Source organism: Melanotaenia boesemani, chromosome 10 (genome assembly GCF_017639745.1).
Source record: "Melanotaenia boesemani isolate fMelBoe1 chromosome 10, fMelBoe1.pri, whole genome shotgun sequence".
In the NCBI taxonomy this organism is placed as follows: domain Eukaryota; kingdom Metazoa; phylum Chordata; class Actinopteri; order Atheriniformes; family Melanotaeniidae; genus Melanotaenia; species Melanotaenia boesemani.
The window spans coordinates 26,495,861-26,514,716 of NC_055691.1; the positions used below are offsets into that span (position 1 = coordinate 26,495,861).

Here is an 18,856-nt window from a genome sequence, read left to right on the forward strand (position 1 = left end):
TTGAATCTTATAATGAATTCCCATCTCTACCTTGGCTTCTTCTTCCTGGGCCTTCTTCACAATTGCCTGTAACTGCAGCTCTCGTTTAAACTCGGCATGCAATAGCTTTTCCTCCATCATCCTCCGACGCTGCTCCAACAATTCTTCTTTCCATTTCCGCACATCTTTCTCCTGCAGAAATCAAAGAAAGAGCAGCACGAGTGGTGAAAAAAAGAGGAATGCACAACAGATTCTTCAAGACTAAAAAGACAGTGGATTTTAGAGTTTCCACCCTTTCTAGTGTGTCCATGAGGGGATCATTGAGAATACACAACACTTCATGAATTTATGTGGGTAACCCAAATTATTCTAGGGCTCACTCATCATGCTATGGTCTAAAGTATAAAAACAAACTTCATGAAAGCTTGTTGATTTTGGCTAGTAGTGTGTCTTATGGCTGTAGCCAGCTGGTCTGGATGTGACTGGAAGGGGTTATAATATTTAGTGATTCTATCAAGCAGTGTGCTGAAAGAAGCTCTTGATGTGATGAAGTTTCTTTAGGGTGATGTCCTTCAGGTCGGTACAGCTTACTTACCCTCTCCATGAGCTTCTGCAGTTTGAGTGTCTTTTCCTCCCGAAGTTTGTCCCTGAGCTGCTGTGCCTTCAGCTGTTTCTCCTCATGTTTCTTCTTTGACTCTGCAATGGTTCTGTCAAAAAAAATGAAGACAAATCATACAGCTTTTTTTTCTCCTCATTAACAACATGCACAGCAGACACCAGGGTCTGTTAGGCTATTTTGGATGTTGACTGAAAAATAATAGGACAATCAGATAAAGTAGTGAAAAAAGACTAACAGCAGAAGGCAAGGCGCTGTACCTTTTGCGTGACGGTGAGGATAGTTTCTCATGCATGTGGATTCCATGCCCAGGTGGCCGAGCAGGTTCTTCTTCTACCATGTCCCCCCAAGAGGTACTCTGACGCCACGTTTCCCGAGCTACAAAACCAACAACCACAACACTATGGTGTAATTTTTCCTTTTAACAAAAGACTGATTTAGTTCATTTAGATGTTTATTCCATACCATCAAAATCTGCCAGCATGTCACTCCAATCTATAGTGACTCCACAACCTCCGCTGCTGATGCTAGCCTGTGGTAAAAATTTGTTTTTTCATCAATTCACAATAAATTTTTGAATAAAAAAAAATAAAAAAAAATAAATATATATATTTCTTGTTCTTTTTTAACAGTGGGCAAATCAAAGTGAAACCAAAAAGATTATTACAGAAAAGTCGCTTTCAGCGTCAGTCTCCAGGTCATTGTTCTCTGCTTGAATCTCTCTATTCAGCTGTTCCTCCTCAGCGATGGCGCTTGCGATGGCCTCTTCATTGGCCTTCTCCAGCCGATCTGCAAGCTCCTCTTTCTTGGCCAAGACCTCTGCCATTGACTGAGGCTGAATACATGAACCGATCTCATTACACATTTAAACATTTCAGAAATGTATAATGTTCAAACTAACACAATCTATGCATAGATATTTTCATACTCTGAAAACTGTTAATGTGATACTATATAATGAAATACTCTTAAAAAAAACATAAATAATACTACTGAAGAAAAAAAACTATCATTTACATAATTGATAAATGTGTAATAGGTAGTGTCACATTTCTTTACCTCCTTAGGTTTGTGCTAAGATGACAATGAGTAATACAATAAGAGTGTAATGCTTTCCAAAATCACTGGAGATTTTGCAGGTGCTTTACTTCTATGATTATTTAGTGAATAATATAAGATTAATAAATGATTTTAAAAAAGATTATATACTGTACAGATTTGCATATGAGTGTATGAACTTGACACATAAACCCAGTCCCAGTTTGTACCACATAAACACTACAAATCACAAATGAGGAAGCATTCAGTCATGCAAGGTGCAACAGTGAGGATGAGGAGATGGTGGAAGGAGGCAACTGATGCTTCTTCTCTATTAAACTGGTACTTTACTCAAATATTTTAAGTATTTGGGTAGTTTACTTTTTCTTATAGCATTGCACTAATAAGGGGAGACACTCAGAAAACTTCAGCGCAGTGAGTACACAAAATTATTTGTCTTTAAAAAGAGGTATGAATAAGCATTAATGATGAGTCTACATCCTAGCCACATAAGTTTGACCTGGACAAGATTACAATTAGTAAAAATCAGGACCATTTATTTTCATGGTTACTTATGGTTCAGCAATGCTTTCATGTGAAGGGAAGAACCTTCATAAAGTTGGCTCACACAGATTCCGAAAACTGTTATGGTATAAAACTAATACAAGATGAGAAACTACTTTAGGCAACAGCCTGGGACTACAGTATGTCTGAGAACAAAGTCCATCTACTCACAGCTATTCTTAACAGTGAATCTTACTAATAAAACACTACAGAGGTAAGCAGTCCTGCCTGTACATTTGATGTGGAGATTTCTAAAGATCAAGTTTGTTTAGACGGTGAAGGACCCTCTGGGATCCCTGCCCTGTCAGCCCTCCCCTCCCTCTGCTCCTCCATCTCTCAGCACTCACAGTAGAAAGCTCTGTGGGGTCCAGCACACTCTCCAGTTTCACCGCTGCCATGGGAGTCTCGGCCTGTCCTGTAGCAGATGTGGCCATGCCCTGTGACGAGCCCCATTCTGCCCCATTGTCCCCAGGGACCAACAAAGTACTGAGCCCATCCGTCTGGGGCAGGTCTATGGATGTTGTAATAGCCAGAGTGGGGACTGGGACTGATATGGTTATGTCTGTTGGTGGGGCAGTGGCTGTGGGTGGAGTAAGCTCTGGGGCTTGGGATGGGGTAAGAGATGCTATGGGGGGTGGCACGTCTCCAAATGGTGCGTCGACACACTGCCCCGGGTCTTGTACACTTGCTGCTGGGGGCTGCACCAACAGTCACACACAAACACACGCAAACTTAAGTAAATACATGCATAATTCAAGCTGTTCATGATAGTAATAAAAATTAAATGGAAAAAAAAAAAGTCAGTAATCAACACACCAATAAAACAAGTCATGCAAAGGCACTGGTACTGACATGCTCTAAACATCTAGTGATGATCAAAATAAGCAGACAAATTGGAAATACACATTTACACATTTATATTGCTGCATCAACCAACTGTAACACACCCTTACCAAGTGTGTCTTGATGCGCCATCAATATTTATTTCATGACAATGGGGACAATGGGTCTTTTTGCCACTGAGATGTCAGTGAATCAATCACTTCAAATTGATATGACTGTCTGGACATTCTGCCTACTAATACCATAGAGCCAAAAACAAAAACAAAAGTGGCTGATAAAATGATCTAATGTTGCACTGCTCCTCGTGAATAATTTATATCCAGGGACTGCTCTGGTTGAAAGACGTCACAAGGTACTCAACATCAGTACCTCCATTATGTTTCCATTCTCTGGACGTTCAATCTTCTCCGGTGGTTTAAGCTCCACAGGGACTTGTTGTCCTGTGTCAGTCTGGGTCACATCTTTGTCCGGAGGACGCTCAGGATGAAGCTGTCGCCCTTCCTGTGTCGGCAGATGTGACTGGTTACTCTTGGCGCTGTCCTGTTTTTGGGCGACATGAGCCAAGACAGGACTGACCTTGGCAACTATGGCAGCAGAGCGAGGTTTGGCAGTACGTCCTCGCTGTACAGTCTCCCAGCCCTCTGCGTCTTTTTTACCTAGAAACACAGAAGATATTCAGCAAGAGAGGAAAAGTGACTGAAACCACAATCTTTTCAGTTCTACGGGGGGCTTTTATGAGGATTTCTTACTAGGTTTTTCTTTCGGGAATGCATTGGGTTGACTGGCGTTATGGACAGACTGAGAGCACTTTACTCTGTCTGCCCAGCTGGGACCTGTGTGTGAGAGCCGAGCTGCAGCCAATGTTGATGCAGGACCACTGGTCAAGACACAGACAGACACACACATCACACATGAGAACAAATAAATGTGAACCTGCGAGGTGGCACCTTAACAGGTTAAATCTTAGCAAAACCACTTCTGAGCAGCTCCTACTGTGCTGATCATCAAAAAATGCTTCAGCCTGCTGAAGACAGTCTATCTAACCTCTCCCAGTAGGGTCCACTCTGAGATAGCATGGAACTGTATTGTACAACAGGCCATCGTGATGATCAATATCCATTTCCTGCAGTATCAGATTACGGAGCAGTGCACATATTGAACCGATGCTTCAGCAGTCTTTAACCAACACTTTCGTCCACACCTTCCACTGATTCTGTGGCCCAAGAACGAGAGACTCGACAAATTGCATTAAACAAATGCTTTTCCATCAGCAGTCACTGGCTGTCTTCTTAGATTTAATTTATACTTTCTAACCTCTGCAATAACAGAGCATCACTGGAAATATTGACTGGTCACAAATGTGTTGATTTTTACAAAAATAGTACTACAATAGTAAAAACTCTTGGTTGGGTCGGAGCACTGTTGGCATCGAAGGCTGCGGATGGAGTTAAAACAAAGTAAAATGTTGCGTTCGCCATATTTAAAAATCAAGTGCTACTGTACTATTTAAACAGTTAAATTCAAGAGAGCCTGCTACTACAAACTGAACTGCTATATGGATGTTTAACTAAAGCAGAGGCAAAAAACTTGAGCTACTTTAATAATCCTGGCCACAACTGTAAATACTGCCAAATACACACTGAATGTTTATGGCATGTTTTAATGCCATTGTTGTGTGTTTTAATATCATCAGCCGGTGTTAACAGAGCAAATTGAAAATGGAGCGTTCACAAACACCAACTGCTGTCAAAAACAGCATTTATAAACTAGACAGGTGAAATTAACATAGTTTGCTGACAAATGTGTCTCTGTATATATTCTTCTTCAGCACAGGAGCAGCTTTAATCATGAAGAGGTAAGGCAGAGCTTACCTGAAGTTGAGGGTGCGACGTGCACCTGAAGAGGGAACCATCCTGTCTGTAGTTGGACTTGGCATCACGTGACGTCCCGGAGACATTTTACGCACCTCCCAGGCTAAAGATGTCGGCCTGAACAAAGTGAGACCGCAACACTTAGACCCATTATGATTTCTGTTGTTAAAAAGCACACCGACTTGATTCACACATTTGGTACATCAGCTGGATGGCTGATATTTGCAATTAATGAAAAGTAAGTTTCAGGTTGTCTTATTGATTAACAGTACACTCTGAATGAACAAACTGGGAGGTGGCACTGGGAATTTAATTTCTTAGTCAATTTACGGCTGCAGTGGTCACTGTGTTAAAGAGAAGCCAATAAACTCATGGATCTCTTTGAATTAAAGCCAAGACTATTGATCCATTCTGTTTGTGACTTAAAGCCAGGGACCAGACACAAACGCTTCCAGTTTCACCACAGGGAGCAATGCAAAACAGGGAATTAATGAGAGTGAGGGACAAAGAAGGACGCTGAAAAAAAGAGTAACTTAAGATCACCTGTTCTGGGCATCTGTTTTCTCCAGTTTCTCCTGAAGCTGTATCCAGTCTATCAGGGCTTTAAAATCCCGAACATAGTTGTCCAACATCATCAAGACCTCCTACAGACAACAGTTAAAATAAGATAGACGATTATTACACGACACAATCTACAGCCAATAGAAAGTTAAGTACAGAATGAATAAATTGTGATAAAAAATTTTCACTTGAAAAATAAAATAATAAATTAATGACAAAGAAGTGATTGGAAAAACAGGAAAAAAAATAATTTCAGCCCTGTTGTTTTTAACCTTACTGTAATAAAAACATCTGTGATGAGATACATAAAAACAAATGCCCTACACAATAGTTACACATTTCAAAAGCTTATAGAGAGACAACATTTCACTGGTCGATTTGCACTGGCAAAAGGGGACCTTATACAGTTTAAGAGTTTTGCTTGAAAGCAAGAACTGGGAGTATAAAGAATAAAACACTTCACAGCACTGAGGAAGAACAGAGAAGGCAAATTCCTTCCAACAAATGGCTATTATCTGCACTTGGACTGAGCTACAGAGTTGGTGATGCAGAAGTGGTGGCCCGTGAGGAGCTTTTTCCCAGAGCTCTAATGAAACAGACACAACTGATTGATGGGGAGCGTGAAGGGAGTGGTAATTGAGAGTAAAGCTACACAGTGCTTTTAGTTAATAGACAAGTCAAGCCAGTGAAAGATGTGTCCAGCAGCAGGTCTGCTGATTAGGGCTAGTTAACCATCAAACTCCACAGCTATGGTCCAGTGTTCATTTGGTGATGAAGGGTAAGATAGAGAGAGGTTTGCTGACCCTTGGATAGATAAACCAACAGTGCACAAAAGCAACATTAAGTGAATTTGTGCATATTAACAGCCACATATACCCAAATAAAAAATGCACATATAACACTTCATAAGTAACGACTGATGAATGTTTAACCTTCAAACGGCATTGCCATAAAGTAGGGTGGGCTGTAAAAGCCTGTGGTCTGTAGAATGAAACAAAAATTATAAGTAAAGCCATATTTAGGCAAGGTGAGTGTTATTGACCTCAAATAATTAATTTATCCTTCTTTATTTTCATTTAAGCCATTTTTGACTAGAATAACCTGTTTCAATGCATTTTTAAATTTTATAAAGCCTTTAGGCAAACAGGAATTCCTAGAACCTTTTCTGTCTACTCCAGTAAAAAAAGTGCATGCATTAATAATAATATATGATCCATTCTGCTGGGTGAGCAGTTTCTCTCTAAGAGGGAAAACATATTATAGTAGATCAGCATTGGGGTTCTTACTTTAAATTACATAATATATTACTGTAACACTGCCTCAGCAGATAATAAGGCATCACTTCCTGGCGATGATTATGTTCATACGTTTTTTAGGTGGAAAATGGTGGGCTGTTTGTGTGAGAGCATACAATGTAGACTTCCCACTACTACACTGGGGGATTGTGGCTGAGGGCAATCAAAGCACTCTGCTTCCCCTCCAGATGACTCCATCATTTATCAGTGTCCATTAAGCCCAAGCTGGGTGGGATAGGGGATTATGAACAGCACCCGGCCCCATGCCCATTAGACAGCATTAGAGAGTAGAGAGTTGCAGTGGTATGAGGGAAGAAAAAGCAGCCTGTTGTCTGACACATGACAACGAGCAGCATGCCTGTCACACCACAGGGAGCTGTGCTGTGGTACTGACACCAAGTCGACCACACCACAGGGAACTTGGCCTTGGTGTTGACCACAGGCTGTCACTAAAACCATGCTCAGCATAATATAGCATAGCAGATGAGTCAATACAAGGTAGGACAAATAGAATCATCTCAGAACAAAAAAAACTTAATCAAAATAAAAATAAAAATAAAAAGTCCATACTTTTCTAACACTTATGATGTGATTTTTGTGTTAAAGTTGTAGATCACAAAAAAAGTTAAATGCTGTTTCGGAAAATTCCTCTCAAACAAAAACAATGTACATACAATTCATAATCCAGTCAGCAAGCCCAAAGAGCTCTTGGAGGAAGCTCTGTGGCTTTGTCAAGGCTCAAGTGAGCCTTGAGGAAGCCACTCTGACTTACGTAGTAATTAAAGAAGTGCAATTTGTTTCTGAGATTTCATAATAATCTCAAGGCCCCCCTCTAGTGTTTAAAAGTTATATGACTTAATAGTCTGCACACAAACATTTCCACTGGTCAGAACATATAGAGAAAAATCCTAAAGCAAGAATTTGCATTTCTACCAAAGGAATTTTATATTTCTGTCACCATTTCTCTATTAAAAATAAACAGACTAACCTTGCATTCCAGAACACTCTGATCAGATTCACATGTAACGTATATCTCGTCCACAGCCCGACGTAGGTTTTCAAAGAGAAAGGCCCAGTAGCGAGCTCGCAAGTCTACTTTGCGGGGTTGTCGAACTTTGGTGGGGCTCTTCTCCGGGCCCTTGTCCAATAGGACACCAGCTGTGCCTTTACTCTCTGAACAAGCATTCTGTGAACACAGTACAGAACAAACATTAATGGAACAGAAGAAAAATAATGTGTAAAATACATCAAATAATGAAATAATTACTATCAGTTCATAAAATCTTAATATATGAAGACTATATTGAATGCCTTGTGACGATGACAGGGACAGTGGTTTATCAAGACTGAAACATTCTGCAGTAAGAGGAGACAGATACCTGAATATTTTGTACACTCATCACTGCTCTTCTTTCCCCAACTATTTTATTACCTTTTCAAAGACTCACTCTCAGTATGCAATAAGAGAAAGTAAAATAGCCATCACAGGCACAGCACAAACTCAATGCAAGTGTAAGAGGAAAGTGTAGGGAAGAAGAGAAGAATGAAATAGGTTGGTGGACAGAGCCCTCTAGTGGAAAAAGACTGATGAAGGATTTCTCCAACCTGTTTTTTATTCTTTTGCTGTCCAGAATTGATCCTCTGAGACTTGGAACTGCCACTGGAGTTGCCTTTTGACTTTGCTGTTGGGGGGTAAAAAAAAGAAGTGTTTTAATTTAATTAAATGAGTAAAGTTAAAGTTCAGCTAAACTGCTTATCAATGTATTTATAATGGTAACTAATCTTTTTCGGTCCTTTACAGATATATACATTCAAGGATCAAAATTAATTGACTTACTGCATTTTGTCAGATTACATGTAAAGTTCTGTTATAAGACATGAGTATAATTATGGCCTAATGACAAAAAGATGACGTTAAAGTAATCCCAAAGGCCCTACTGGCAAAGCTTAACTGAAATCCAAGATGAAAAGGGCTAAAATAGAGTTCAAAGACAAAGTGGACAGCCTATTCTTGGTAAAATAACCTTAACTAGCTTCATAAAATGTTTGGCCTTGTAAACTCCAAGAACTAAAGCTGCACTGTTTATACTGATGTATCAAGAAAGCCACAATCCTGCTGTTTGAGGAGGACATCTGCTACAGGTTTAGCATCACAAACGCAGTGGACAAGGAACGCCTTTGAGGACATTTTCAAAAGTGATGTTGAGTAATATTTGACCACATAATTACAAGTGTTACAACATACTGTAGTTGCATTGTTCAAAGCCTGATGAAAACATATCAATCCAATTCAGCTTTTTTTTGTATATTGCCAGTTAACAACAAAGTCATTCAGCTCAAGCTAATTAATTGAGATCCATTTATAAAAAGTTTATACAATTCCAACTCAGAATAACTGAGTTCAAGCCAATTCATAAAAAATTAATTGCCAAGCTATGAGAAATCAACAGACTGCCTCCAATCCATCTTATGAAAACTATAAAACCTCCATAAAAAGGGCAGGACCTAAATCCCTCAGTTTTAGCCCTGCTGTTTAATCCTTTGCACTAGCCATGTGGATAAAGTGATGTAAATCACAGTGCTCTAAATTAGACCTTTAATTTGCATTTATTTGTGTTCACACAAGGGTAGAGAGTAGGGGTGTAAATCACAAGCTTGATCAGGACACGCTTTTATATGGATTCATTAATTAACAGCTCAATGATCAACATACGATGAAATTACATGCCAATTTTACGCAATCACTCTCTTCAATATCAAAACACAAAAAGTTAAATATCCAAATATAATCCTATTCCTGAGCTCAACCAGACATTTCAATGTCTAACAGGGTTCTTTTAGCAAAAATAGATGGTACCACATTTTGTATATAGAGCTTTAAAATATGCACATAAAACTGAAAACTGAAAAAATAAAATTCTATTTTTGAACATTAAAGCAGGGGATGGTTTAAATGTTACTCCTATATAGTCCCAAAATTTTTAAATAGTTAGACTTAATTATAATAAGGGCACTGTATTCCCTGTACTAAAGGAGTACAGAGGGAATTTGACAAAAAACTTCATATACAATGTTGACTCTTTACAAGAAAGCTAGTTATGCTACATCTTATCAGAGAAACAAGCTTTGGAGGCAAAATGTTTCGTTCTAATTAAGCATGAATAGATCTGGTATCTCACCCTGCTGCAAACAGGAAAGCTTGTCCCTTTATTACCAATACTGAACATCGCCTGCTGTACTAAATTTCAACTATAAAGGACAACTCAGACAACTTTGCATGATGCATCTGGTTGATGAAGGGAATAAAACTCTTAGAAAACTTTGGTGAACAATAGTTTCAACCTCTATTGTATTCTAATTAACAGCATATCTTATGAGTGACATCATAGACTCTGAATAGGATTACCAAAGGCAATTACTGTGAAACTCCAAACAAATGACAAAACATATGCCATCTGCATGAAAATATGGGTCTAAAGTCTAAGAACATACACAGTAACACCTGCAGAGTTAATGACATAAATAGAAAGTTTTTGTTTTTTTTTGCATGCAATTACTGACCTTCCTCCTCTTTGTTCTCAAGAGGAACACTCCAGGCAATGAGATTTCGAGCAGCACGGCCCTCTTCAGCTACAATCTTTCGCACTTTGTCATGGCTGTTGGAACGCTGAAACGAAGCCTGGAAGACATACAGCAGATTAAATAGTTTTGTTTTTTCACCGCCTATTATTCTGAATGTTGCAAAACCCTGTATTACATTTTGAAGTTCAAAACATGGTGAATGAATGAATAAATCTAAAGGCTTCTTTATGTATAATTATAAAAACCCTGTCAACACCAAGACTGGTGATGTTCCAGTTTAACAAGTTACTGACGTAACATTAATGACCAAGACCCAAAAAGTTGTAAAGATTTCTCTTTGTACTGTAAAACCAAAAAACTGTACTTTAATTTCATCCATTCCATTATTAACACTTTTCACGCCACAAATTCATTATATTCATAGCTGAAAATAGTCACTGATGTTTGCTAAACACAATGTCCACAAGAGTTAAATTACTCTAAATGTTTTTTTGAATTAAATAATGTGTGTGACTTTAATCCATGAACCAAATATCAGCCTTCCCTTTAATTCTAAATAGTTTTATAAGACTGCTAACCAGTAACACAGCCTGCAACACAAGTACTGTTGCTATGGTTACCCTTATTTTAATAGACCTTGCACATGGACATTGCACAGTGGTAAAAAAAAAATACAATGTACAGCCATCCAATGTGTTTACACCATCTTAAAAAATGACACATACTTACACAAAGAAACCTTAAACAACTGAATTAATTTCACTTTATACACATGATGAATCACAAACTCTAATTTACATAGAACAGAAGACTAAATTAAGTGCATTTATACCATGACATTCATATGTAAAAGGGAGCACATGCAAGACTGTATAATGTCTGTGTTAAAAGGAAAATGGCAAGATATGGGCAAAAAAAGTTTAAACAAAAACTATGAATAATTAAGAGCAGTAGATTCCTGTTACACTGACTTGACTGAATCCACAGACTTTCTATTCAAAGCACATATTGCAACATGATGCGTCAGTCATTGTACCATCCCTGCAGTGATATTGTGAACCAGGACTGAAGCAACAATGCTGAAACATTGTGAGCGTATGGAAGAGGTCTACTGACACAGACTGTGACAAGAAACAGCTAGAGGCAGAAGCTCTAACCTACTCTGTGCCCAGCATGCATCATGGTTGACCTACACATTGCATATGCATCAGTGAATTTGACTGTAACCTCGGGTGAAACAGACACTGTGAACCAAAATAAAAACTGTGGGATTGCATCCCTTTAATTTACGGCACAACAAGATGAACTGATGCATATAAAATCACAAAAAAATGACAGTTTCATAATGTAACGGGTAAAATGCAATGTACCCAGTAATCTACATGGTACAGGTTGCCATGTGAAATATACTGATCTGTGGCAATCAGTACATAAAAGACAGAACAGAAGCAAATGGAGGCTTTTCCATTTAAATCTTCCTCTTGGTGTGTTTTCTCTCTGCAGAACAACATGCACCACTTCTGTACTCCCTTAGTAAATAATTTAATATAAATGTTGGCAAAAATCCAGACCAGAGGTAACCAGTTTATACAACTATAAGATGTAGTTTCTTTTCAAACTTCAAATATATTGCTACCTAAAACAAACATTAAAAAAAGAGAAATGGAGAGGCAGTTTTCAGCTTAATAGCATTGAGTCATGGAAAAAATAGTTCATCTCCTTTCCTGGCTGTGCCTTAGTAGAACCAATATTTAGACATGAAAGTTTCAGCAAAATAATTCTACTACGCATCACAATGAAAAGATAAAAGAAAATATTTTCCACCTTATACAAAGCCTTCAGCAAATATGTGATAAATAGGCAGGGATTTCTGTAGAATAACCTGCAGAAATAGCTTGCATGTATTTGTCTGATACTATTTAATGTCCCAAAGGGAGACAATCAGCTGACCTACTTTTGGTGAGCAAAATTCTTTACATGTCAAGTTGCATGGCCTGGGCTTCATTATGGCAAGTGGGAGGAAAAAAGATTACAAAGAGATAAAATATCATCAAATGCAAGTAAAATGGACAAAAACTGTCATCTGAAGATAGTAAATACTAACACCGTTTTGCCTAAGTTGGGCCACAAATGGGTGATTGTTTCAGAATTTCTTACCCACTTAATGGATGGCTATCTATGCAGCAGCCTAAGGCAAAAAAGGCTTAAAACATTGTCCTGATCTACTTAATCAGCTGCAAACAAGCTGTCTCCTGGGCTACAAAGAGGGAAAACTTCTGTCATCTTATTTGGTCAAGCCGTCCCTTGCCATGCACTACAGAGCATGCACATTTTCCAAACTTTGCTGAGTAAGGGGCAAGAGTCACGTTTCCAACATGCCATGGTCTACAAACAGACATAAGAAAAGAACAGTAGGGAAGCTGTAGCTTAGAGGGAATGATATGAGCATCAAAATATTAATGAATACATACAGAATAGAAGTACAGTCTGTAAGCAGGTTCCTCGTCTTTATCCACTCTTGACATACTTAGCAGCCCACTTCATGCAACCTGTTCCCCCTACCCAGCACTGCCATTTGTCCAAGGTGACATCGTCGTCTAACAGGAGACCAAAATAGACCCCTACTGTGTAGTCCACAGTGCTACAGCAACTTGCCCAGCTGTGTCAACTCCTCTCAAAGGAGGTGAACGAAAGAGACAAGCACTCAATAGCTCGTCAGCCGTCCCTTGCACTTAGACCATTCTGTCCAGAGTCGTCTCTGTAATCTAGCCTGAGCCTTCGGCACTCTGCTGAGTTAGCAGCCACCTCTTAGGCCTGACTCGCTGCCTGCCACTCTCTTCTGCTTGCTACTGTATGCAGCTTCCTATATTTACAGCTCCTCTTCTCCTCTCTCCTTGCTCTGCATCAGAGCCCCCACTCTCTCTGCTTCTCATCTCTCACTCTCCTTCTGCCACAACACTGCACAGTCATGTGTACACAGTAGTCCTGCCCCTCTGCCCCCATCCTGGGCTGCCAGTGATGAGAGTATAGCTGCAGGGTAACACAGAGACACAGTGCACTGACACAATGTAAATATGATTGTTCTGAATCTGATGAGTATGCTTGGACTGAGGGTGCAAAACATGCTCCAAAAAAAAAAAAAAAAAAAAAAAAGTGGGGGGGAGATCAAGAAAAGCTCATTTTAGAAAATTTCTGTGTTGCTGGCTTGTTTGTTTTCTAAATTTTTTAAAGTGTCTTCTGAAATGTGCGTCTTCATTGTGTGACATTGTGTTTTTTGTGTTTATTTTCTAAAATGTTTTGGGAAATTTAAGAATTTGTACAGGGGTTGTCAGCATTTTGTTAAATGTCATTGTTTCATATATTGGTAGGTTAGTTTTTTTTTTTTAAATAAATTTGCCTGTGACATATGTTTTCTATACAGGGAAATTTAGACTCCTCTGTTTTACAAAATGAAATTTTCTGTGTAATTATAATGGTTTCTGAAATGTTTTGTAAATTGTTTTTGCTCTTGCTCTACAGGACCACCATAATTTTACCTGTAATCTAATAATTCATAAACAAGCTCATATGTATGGCTGAATTCAAATACTTGGGAATTCTGCAAGAAGTCGAGACAAATATTAACATAAAACAAATATTTCACACAGGATTATTCTCGTTACTCTTTTGTTTGTTACGATATCACATATCGTCACATTCTCACTGTATGTCACAATCATGACTGACCAATTCTACACATAGCAGTCATAAATTTGCATCATCTCACAAATTTAAAAGCCATGTGTTACAATACAGGTAGCTGTGTTCAATAAAAATATATAGTGAATGAACGAACAGCTAAAGAACATAGCAGGTGGTAAACCAGAGCTGACAAACGCACACCTACAATGCAAAAGGTAAGCTCACCTATAATAAAGACCCCCCCCGACTTGTATCCAGCTAGCTTGAACTATATCGGAATTTCCATGCAATTGTTAACATTAAATGCTGTCTTTAAGTGGTAATTACAGAAATATAACCTCTTGCATACCTTCAAACCCGACATAGATGTGGTCTTGCTTTTGCCTCCTCCATGCGAGGAGCCAGAGCTGTTGCTACCAGACCTTTCCCTCCCGTCCCCACCGTGGCTAACTCTCGGGCCGAGACGGTGCTGCCCGGCGCCACGCCGCCGCCCATCATGGCGGTTGTCTTTGGACATCGACCCGCCCTGTATTCAATGCTCAGTTTCTAAGAAAGAAAAGTCTACCTAAAAAGTTTTCTTCTTGTCAGCGGTGATGGACTAACATGTCAGATAAATATACATGACAGTGAAGACAACCTAAAGAAGCAGGAAGTCCGTTGAGTTTACTTTTGTGACTGGCGTCGAGCTCGTCCAATAAAGTCACAGTGACGCCGCATTGACACGCGTGCCAGCCAGTAAGAAACTGTATAATTTAGGTCAACGTAAGTACAGATTTTTCTTGGGCGGGACTTTAAATAGTCTACCATGGCAACCATGAAGATCAGGCGGGACGTTCATCAATGGTTGGTTGAGAAGCAGCATTTGTCAAGTAACCATCAAATAACAGGAAAAACACAAGTAAAAGAAATCTGCCTTCAACGTAAAACACAGTTTAAGAAGCAAAAAGAAGTTATACCTTTTTAAATTAATAAAATAAAACACCAAGTATAAAATTATTGTCACAATATAAAAAAAGAAGAAGAAAGCTGTATTAGCTATCCAACGGCTCATTACGTTATCAGCTTCTGTGTCACATGCTTGCATACTTTGCAACCGTTGCTGACGATCTGTTTGTAAACTGTATTCATGACTTGTTTCTGCAACTTTTTTCTATGTCCAGACACTTTTACATGTATGGGCATATATTTATCTGTTTTCTGCATTGATGTAGTGATATTACTAGCGTTGTAGTTTTATGGTGTAACTTTTAATTTTAAGTTTTACCCGGAAACGCATTTGTCGCATAAAGTTTACTGACACCTTGAACACTTGTAAACAGAACTTTCTACGGTAATAGCGCTATTCCTTTCGTTATAAGTTTTTCCAAAAACTTGCATTATGGCGTTTTTGTCGTGTCCGTGTTGCTATTACTATTTGCGTTTTCTTCTACTCCTGTATGTCAACATGACTCTGTGCATAAAAAGCTTACTACAAATACTAGCAATTCTACCATTTTATATGTTTCTATAAGACGCATTACCTGTATGTCCCTGTTTCTTATTATCTCAAACGCTGCCATTTATAGTAGATTTAAATTTTTTAACTTCCACAAGCTGGCCACCAGATAGCACAGTTGGTTTGCGAATATTAATCGTGCACATTGTGGTATTTTGAGTAGCCATACATTTTAATTTATTCCTGATCAACTGTATATTACTTTACAGATGGCGCACACCATGTGGTCGATATTGTTGTTACTTCAATGTGGGTTTGGACAAAGCGCCCATAAACATCTCCATGAGGATCATTACATAGGCCAGCAGCACAACCCTGACCACGACATGGCTGTACTGCTGGGAGAGCAGGTCGCTTTATTTGGTTTCTCATTTACTTACATTCATCATTCATCCTCTGCTAATTTTCTTTGCATTGCTTACTTTGTTTTAATGTAGAGCACCGATGAGATAAAGAAACTTACCACAACAGAGCAAAGGAAGAAGATGATGGAAATTTTTAATAAGATTGATACAAATAGCAATGAACTTCTAAGTGCAGGTATATTCATGTTTAGGGCAAGAAAGCAAAGCTCACCTTAGGAGATTAAATTTTATTCTAAATGTGTTGTGTCTGTTGTTACCCACAGAGGAGATCACTCAATGGATTCAGCATGTCTACAGAAAGTATGCTCTGGATGATGCAGCAGAGCGATTCCCAGAGTTCGACATCAACAAAGACGGTGTTGTGACATGGGAGGAATACAACAGCGTTGCTCATGACCAGCTTGTTAGTTTTGATGACGACACTGTTCTGGAGGACCCAGAGCAAGAGTCTCTTAGACTTGTAGGCAAACTTTAATTGTTTGTTTAATCTTACACACATGCCACAGCCTTATAAAAACGGTCAGACCTTAACACAGGTTATGTTCCTGTCAGCTCCACCTGAAGGAAAGGAGGCGCTTTGATTTTGCAGATGTGGATGGTACAGCTGGACTGAATGTAACCGAGTTTCTGGCCTTTACCCACCCATCTGAAGTGGATCATATGGCTGTGAGTTAAGTTCTTACTTCTTACCTCTGAAAAAACCTGCTATGATAATACACTGATCCATCCATTACAATAGTGTGGTTTGTGCCAAATGATTTGTCATTCTTTTTTGTTTTTACCAGGATTTTGCCATTGAAGATGTATTGAGTGAATATGATACAGATAAAGATGGATTTATAACTCTGAGCGAATTTATTGGAGATGTACGTGGTGAGGGTAAGAATTCAGAAGTTGTTTAAAACAATAAAAAATGACGTTTGCTGTTTGTTATTCAGATGTGTTCAGTCATTTTCACCAGTGCAGTGATAATGTTTTGGGGGGGGGGTTCTGCTTGTTTACAGATGATTCTCCTTCACAGTGGGAGATTGAAGAAACGGTGCGATTTAAAGAACTGTATGACCAAGATAAGGACGGCAAGCTGAATCGAGATGATCAGCTGCGTTGGGTTGCACCTAATAGTTATGGTTCAGCAAGAGAGGAAGTAAGATTCTGCAGTTTCATCTTGGCCAATACAGAAAATGTTTTATAGATAATAATTTGTTCAATATCCACTAAAGAAAGTTGTCTTTTTTTTCCAACAAGCTGAATACTGGACGATATTCATTTTGAGCTAATATATCTTTTCATCTCTAGTCCATTCCCGCAAAAGTGTTTCAGGTCATCAAATTTTCCATGAGGTCCTCATTACACCGGCCCTTTCAAGTTATCCCATGCCAATTTTTAAAGTCAGGACACAAATTTGACAATCTGAAAACATTTATTTTGTTTTTGTTTCAGCCATTCTGTTTTTTTTACTAGACTTGTGTGCTTTGAATCATCTAATTAAATCATTATTGTAAGTCTCAAGTCACTGACTGATGCCTCAACAATCTCTTATAAACTCTTTTGTTATAAATAACTAATTTTGTAATGATTGCAAACCATCCAGGCTCTGTTTTTTTTTTTGTTTTTTTTGTTTTTTTTTGCAAAGCAGCCCAAACCATGATGCTCCCCTTGCCATGTTTTACAATTGAAATGTGATTTTGATTTGGAGTGTTTCCTACAAATGCCAATATAATCAATTGCTTTAGTCACCTTTTAGCAGACTGTAGACATTTCTGCAGGTGTCATACTTCCTTTTCATTTTTGAAGGCTTGCCTGTTGTGGTCTTGCTCTGACCTTTACAGCCACTCACTGCTATGGAGACAATCCTAAATTAACTCCATGTATTAATAATTTCTCGTATTCTTCAAAGAAAAACCATCAGTTCTTAAGAAATGCTCTTGCATTTTTTTTCAGTGTTCTTTTATCTTTATTATTGGTCTTATTAGATTTAGTTAAAGTTTTTCCAGTCTTTACTAATGAATGGGTAGACTTAGTGACTTTGTGTGTCTGTACTTATCAGGCATGTTACCCCTACAGTCCACACGTTTGATTTCATCTTAACTTGGAAGATCTGACTCCAAATAGCTGTTATAAAAGGTGTTAGTACATATGTGAGTTGTCATGCAGTGTGGTAAAGTAAGTCATTGTGTTAGTCAATAATTGTGGGTTGTTCTTTACCCGTAATACAAAAATATTTTTCTAACCCATTATATGCTTTTGTAACCACTGATAGGAAGCATTATGCTCCGTCTTTTCCTTTAGCATTGTCACCGATTTATTTTTCTTAATTTGTTTACCTTTCATTAACAGGCTCTTCACCTCATCAAGGAAATGGACCAGGATGGAGATGGGCAGATTTCAAAGGCAGAAGTTTTGAAAAATCAAGAAACATTCATGAACAGTGAAGTGACCGATTATGGCAGACAGCTGCATGTGTCACATGATGAGTTATAACCATGTTTTTTTTTTTTATTGTTGAGTTTTCATATTTGTCTTCAATGATTATGTAAAGTAGATAATTACCTTTGTTGTACTTTGAGATTAGTAACATTTTTTTACATCACTCTATAAAAATGAATGATTATCCCTGACAGCAACCATTTGTAATCTTATGTAATGTAAGTTGCAGCAAGCACATTTTGTCATGTTACAGTTACAAACGATGAGCTGTGAAATGACTCAAAATCCAGATCAACGCCAGGGGAATTACAAAATGGTACAAGTTGCAGCACTGGTTGCTGGCTAGTATTACATTGTAAGAAATTTCTGTTATTGTGTCAGCGCTATGTGTATAAACTCCTAAAGGACAGTGCTGCGAGTTTAATTACAGAATGTTTTCAAGGACATTTTAACAACAACACAAGAAATACACTTTATTGTTTTTCAGTCTTTTTTCAGTTAAACAGTCAATAAATATATATATATGTAAATATCTTTAC

The 18,856-nt window shown here is 38.4% G+C and overlaps 2 protein-coding genes across 7 annotated transcripts in view; one reads left to right on the plus strand and one right to left on the minus strand.

The window, feature by feature from the left end:
• Window positions 1-14,726, minus strand: part of scaper (S-phase cyclin A-associated protein in the ER) — a 56,885-nt gene extending 42,159 nt beyond the window's left edge. The window contains exons 1-15 of one of the 5 annotated variants that reach the window (XM_041996325.1): window positions 14,380-14,726; window positions 10,329-10,446; window positions 8,373-8,449; window positions 7,756-7,953; window positions 5,455-5,555; window positions 4,912-5,028; window positions 3,790-3,917; window positions 3,617-3,696; window positions 3,410-3,541; window positions 2,545-2,895; window positions 1,263-1,430; window positions 1,061-1,127; window positions 856-973; window positions 575-686; window positions 31-171 (exon numbers count right to left, since the gene is read on the minus strand). In XM_041996325.1, coding sequence (XP_041852259.1) covers window positions 31-171; window positions 575-686; window positions 856-973; window positions 1,061-1,127; window positions 1,263-1,430; window positions 2,545-2,895; window positions 3,410-3,541; window positions 3,617-3,696; window positions 3,790-3,917; window positions 4,912-5,028; window positions 5,455-5,555; window positions 7,756-7,953; window positions 8,373-8,449; window positions 10,329-10,446; window positions 14,380-14,547 — 2,076 coding nt within the window. In that variant the 5' untranslated portion in view covers window positions 14,548-14,726. Of the gene's footprint in view, window positions 1-30; window positions 172-574; window positions 687-855; window positions 974-1,060; window positions 1,128-1,262; window positions 1,431-2,544; window positions 2,896-3,409; window positions 3,697-3,789; window positions 3,918-4,911; window positions 5,029-5,454; window positions 5,556-7,755; window positions 7,954-8,372; window positions 8,450-10,328; window positions 10,447-12,820; window positions 13,082-14,379 lie in introns of those variants that run through there. The other 4 variants (XM_041996324.1, XM_041996326.1, XM_041996327.1 and 1 more) reach the window with 4 other exon arrangements.
• A 590-nt stretch (window positions 14,727-15,316) lies between these two features.
• rcn2 (reticulocalbin 2) lies at window positions 15,317-18,830 on the plus strand. 2 transcript variants are annotated; one of them, XM_041996332.1, is made up of 8 exons: window positions 15,317-15,360; window positions 15,735-15,875; window positions 15,963-16,065; window positions 16,154-16,350; window positions 16,443-16,556; window positions 16,676-16,769; window positions 16,895-17,034; window positions 18,228-18,829. In XM_041996332.1, the coding sequence occupies exons 2-8, from the start codon at window positions 15,735-15,737 to the stop codon at window positions 18,369-18,371; spliced, it is 933 nt and encodes a 310-aa protein (XP_041852266.1). In that variant the 5' UTR covers window positions 15,317-15,360; the 3' UTR covers window positions 18,372-18,829. The 2 variants fall into 2 exon arrangements, with proteins under 2 accessions (XP_041852266.1, XP_041852267.1); XM_041996333.1 differs by lacking the exon at window positions 15,317-15,360 and adding an exon at window positions 15,434-15,464 and having other exon boundaries at window positions 18,228-18,830.
• Window positions 18,831-18,856: the final 26 nt, after the last annotated feature.

What these genes read in the sequence shown, in the direction of transcription:
- rcn2 (XM_041996332.1), top strand. Translation starts at nt 15,735, where the DNA reads ATGGCGCACACCATGTGGTCGATATTGTTGTTACTTCAATGTGGGTTT. An exon ending in TGGAGATGTACGTGGTGAGG is followed by an intron (nt 16,770 to 16,894) that starts GTAAGAATTCAG and finishes GCTTGTTTACAG; the next exon opens with ATGATTCTCCTTCACAGTGG. An exon ending in ATGGTTCAGCAAGAGAGGAA is followed by an intron (nt 17,035 to 18,227) that starts GTAAGATTCTGC and finishes TTTCATTAACAG; the next exon opens with GCTCTTCACCTCATCAAGGA.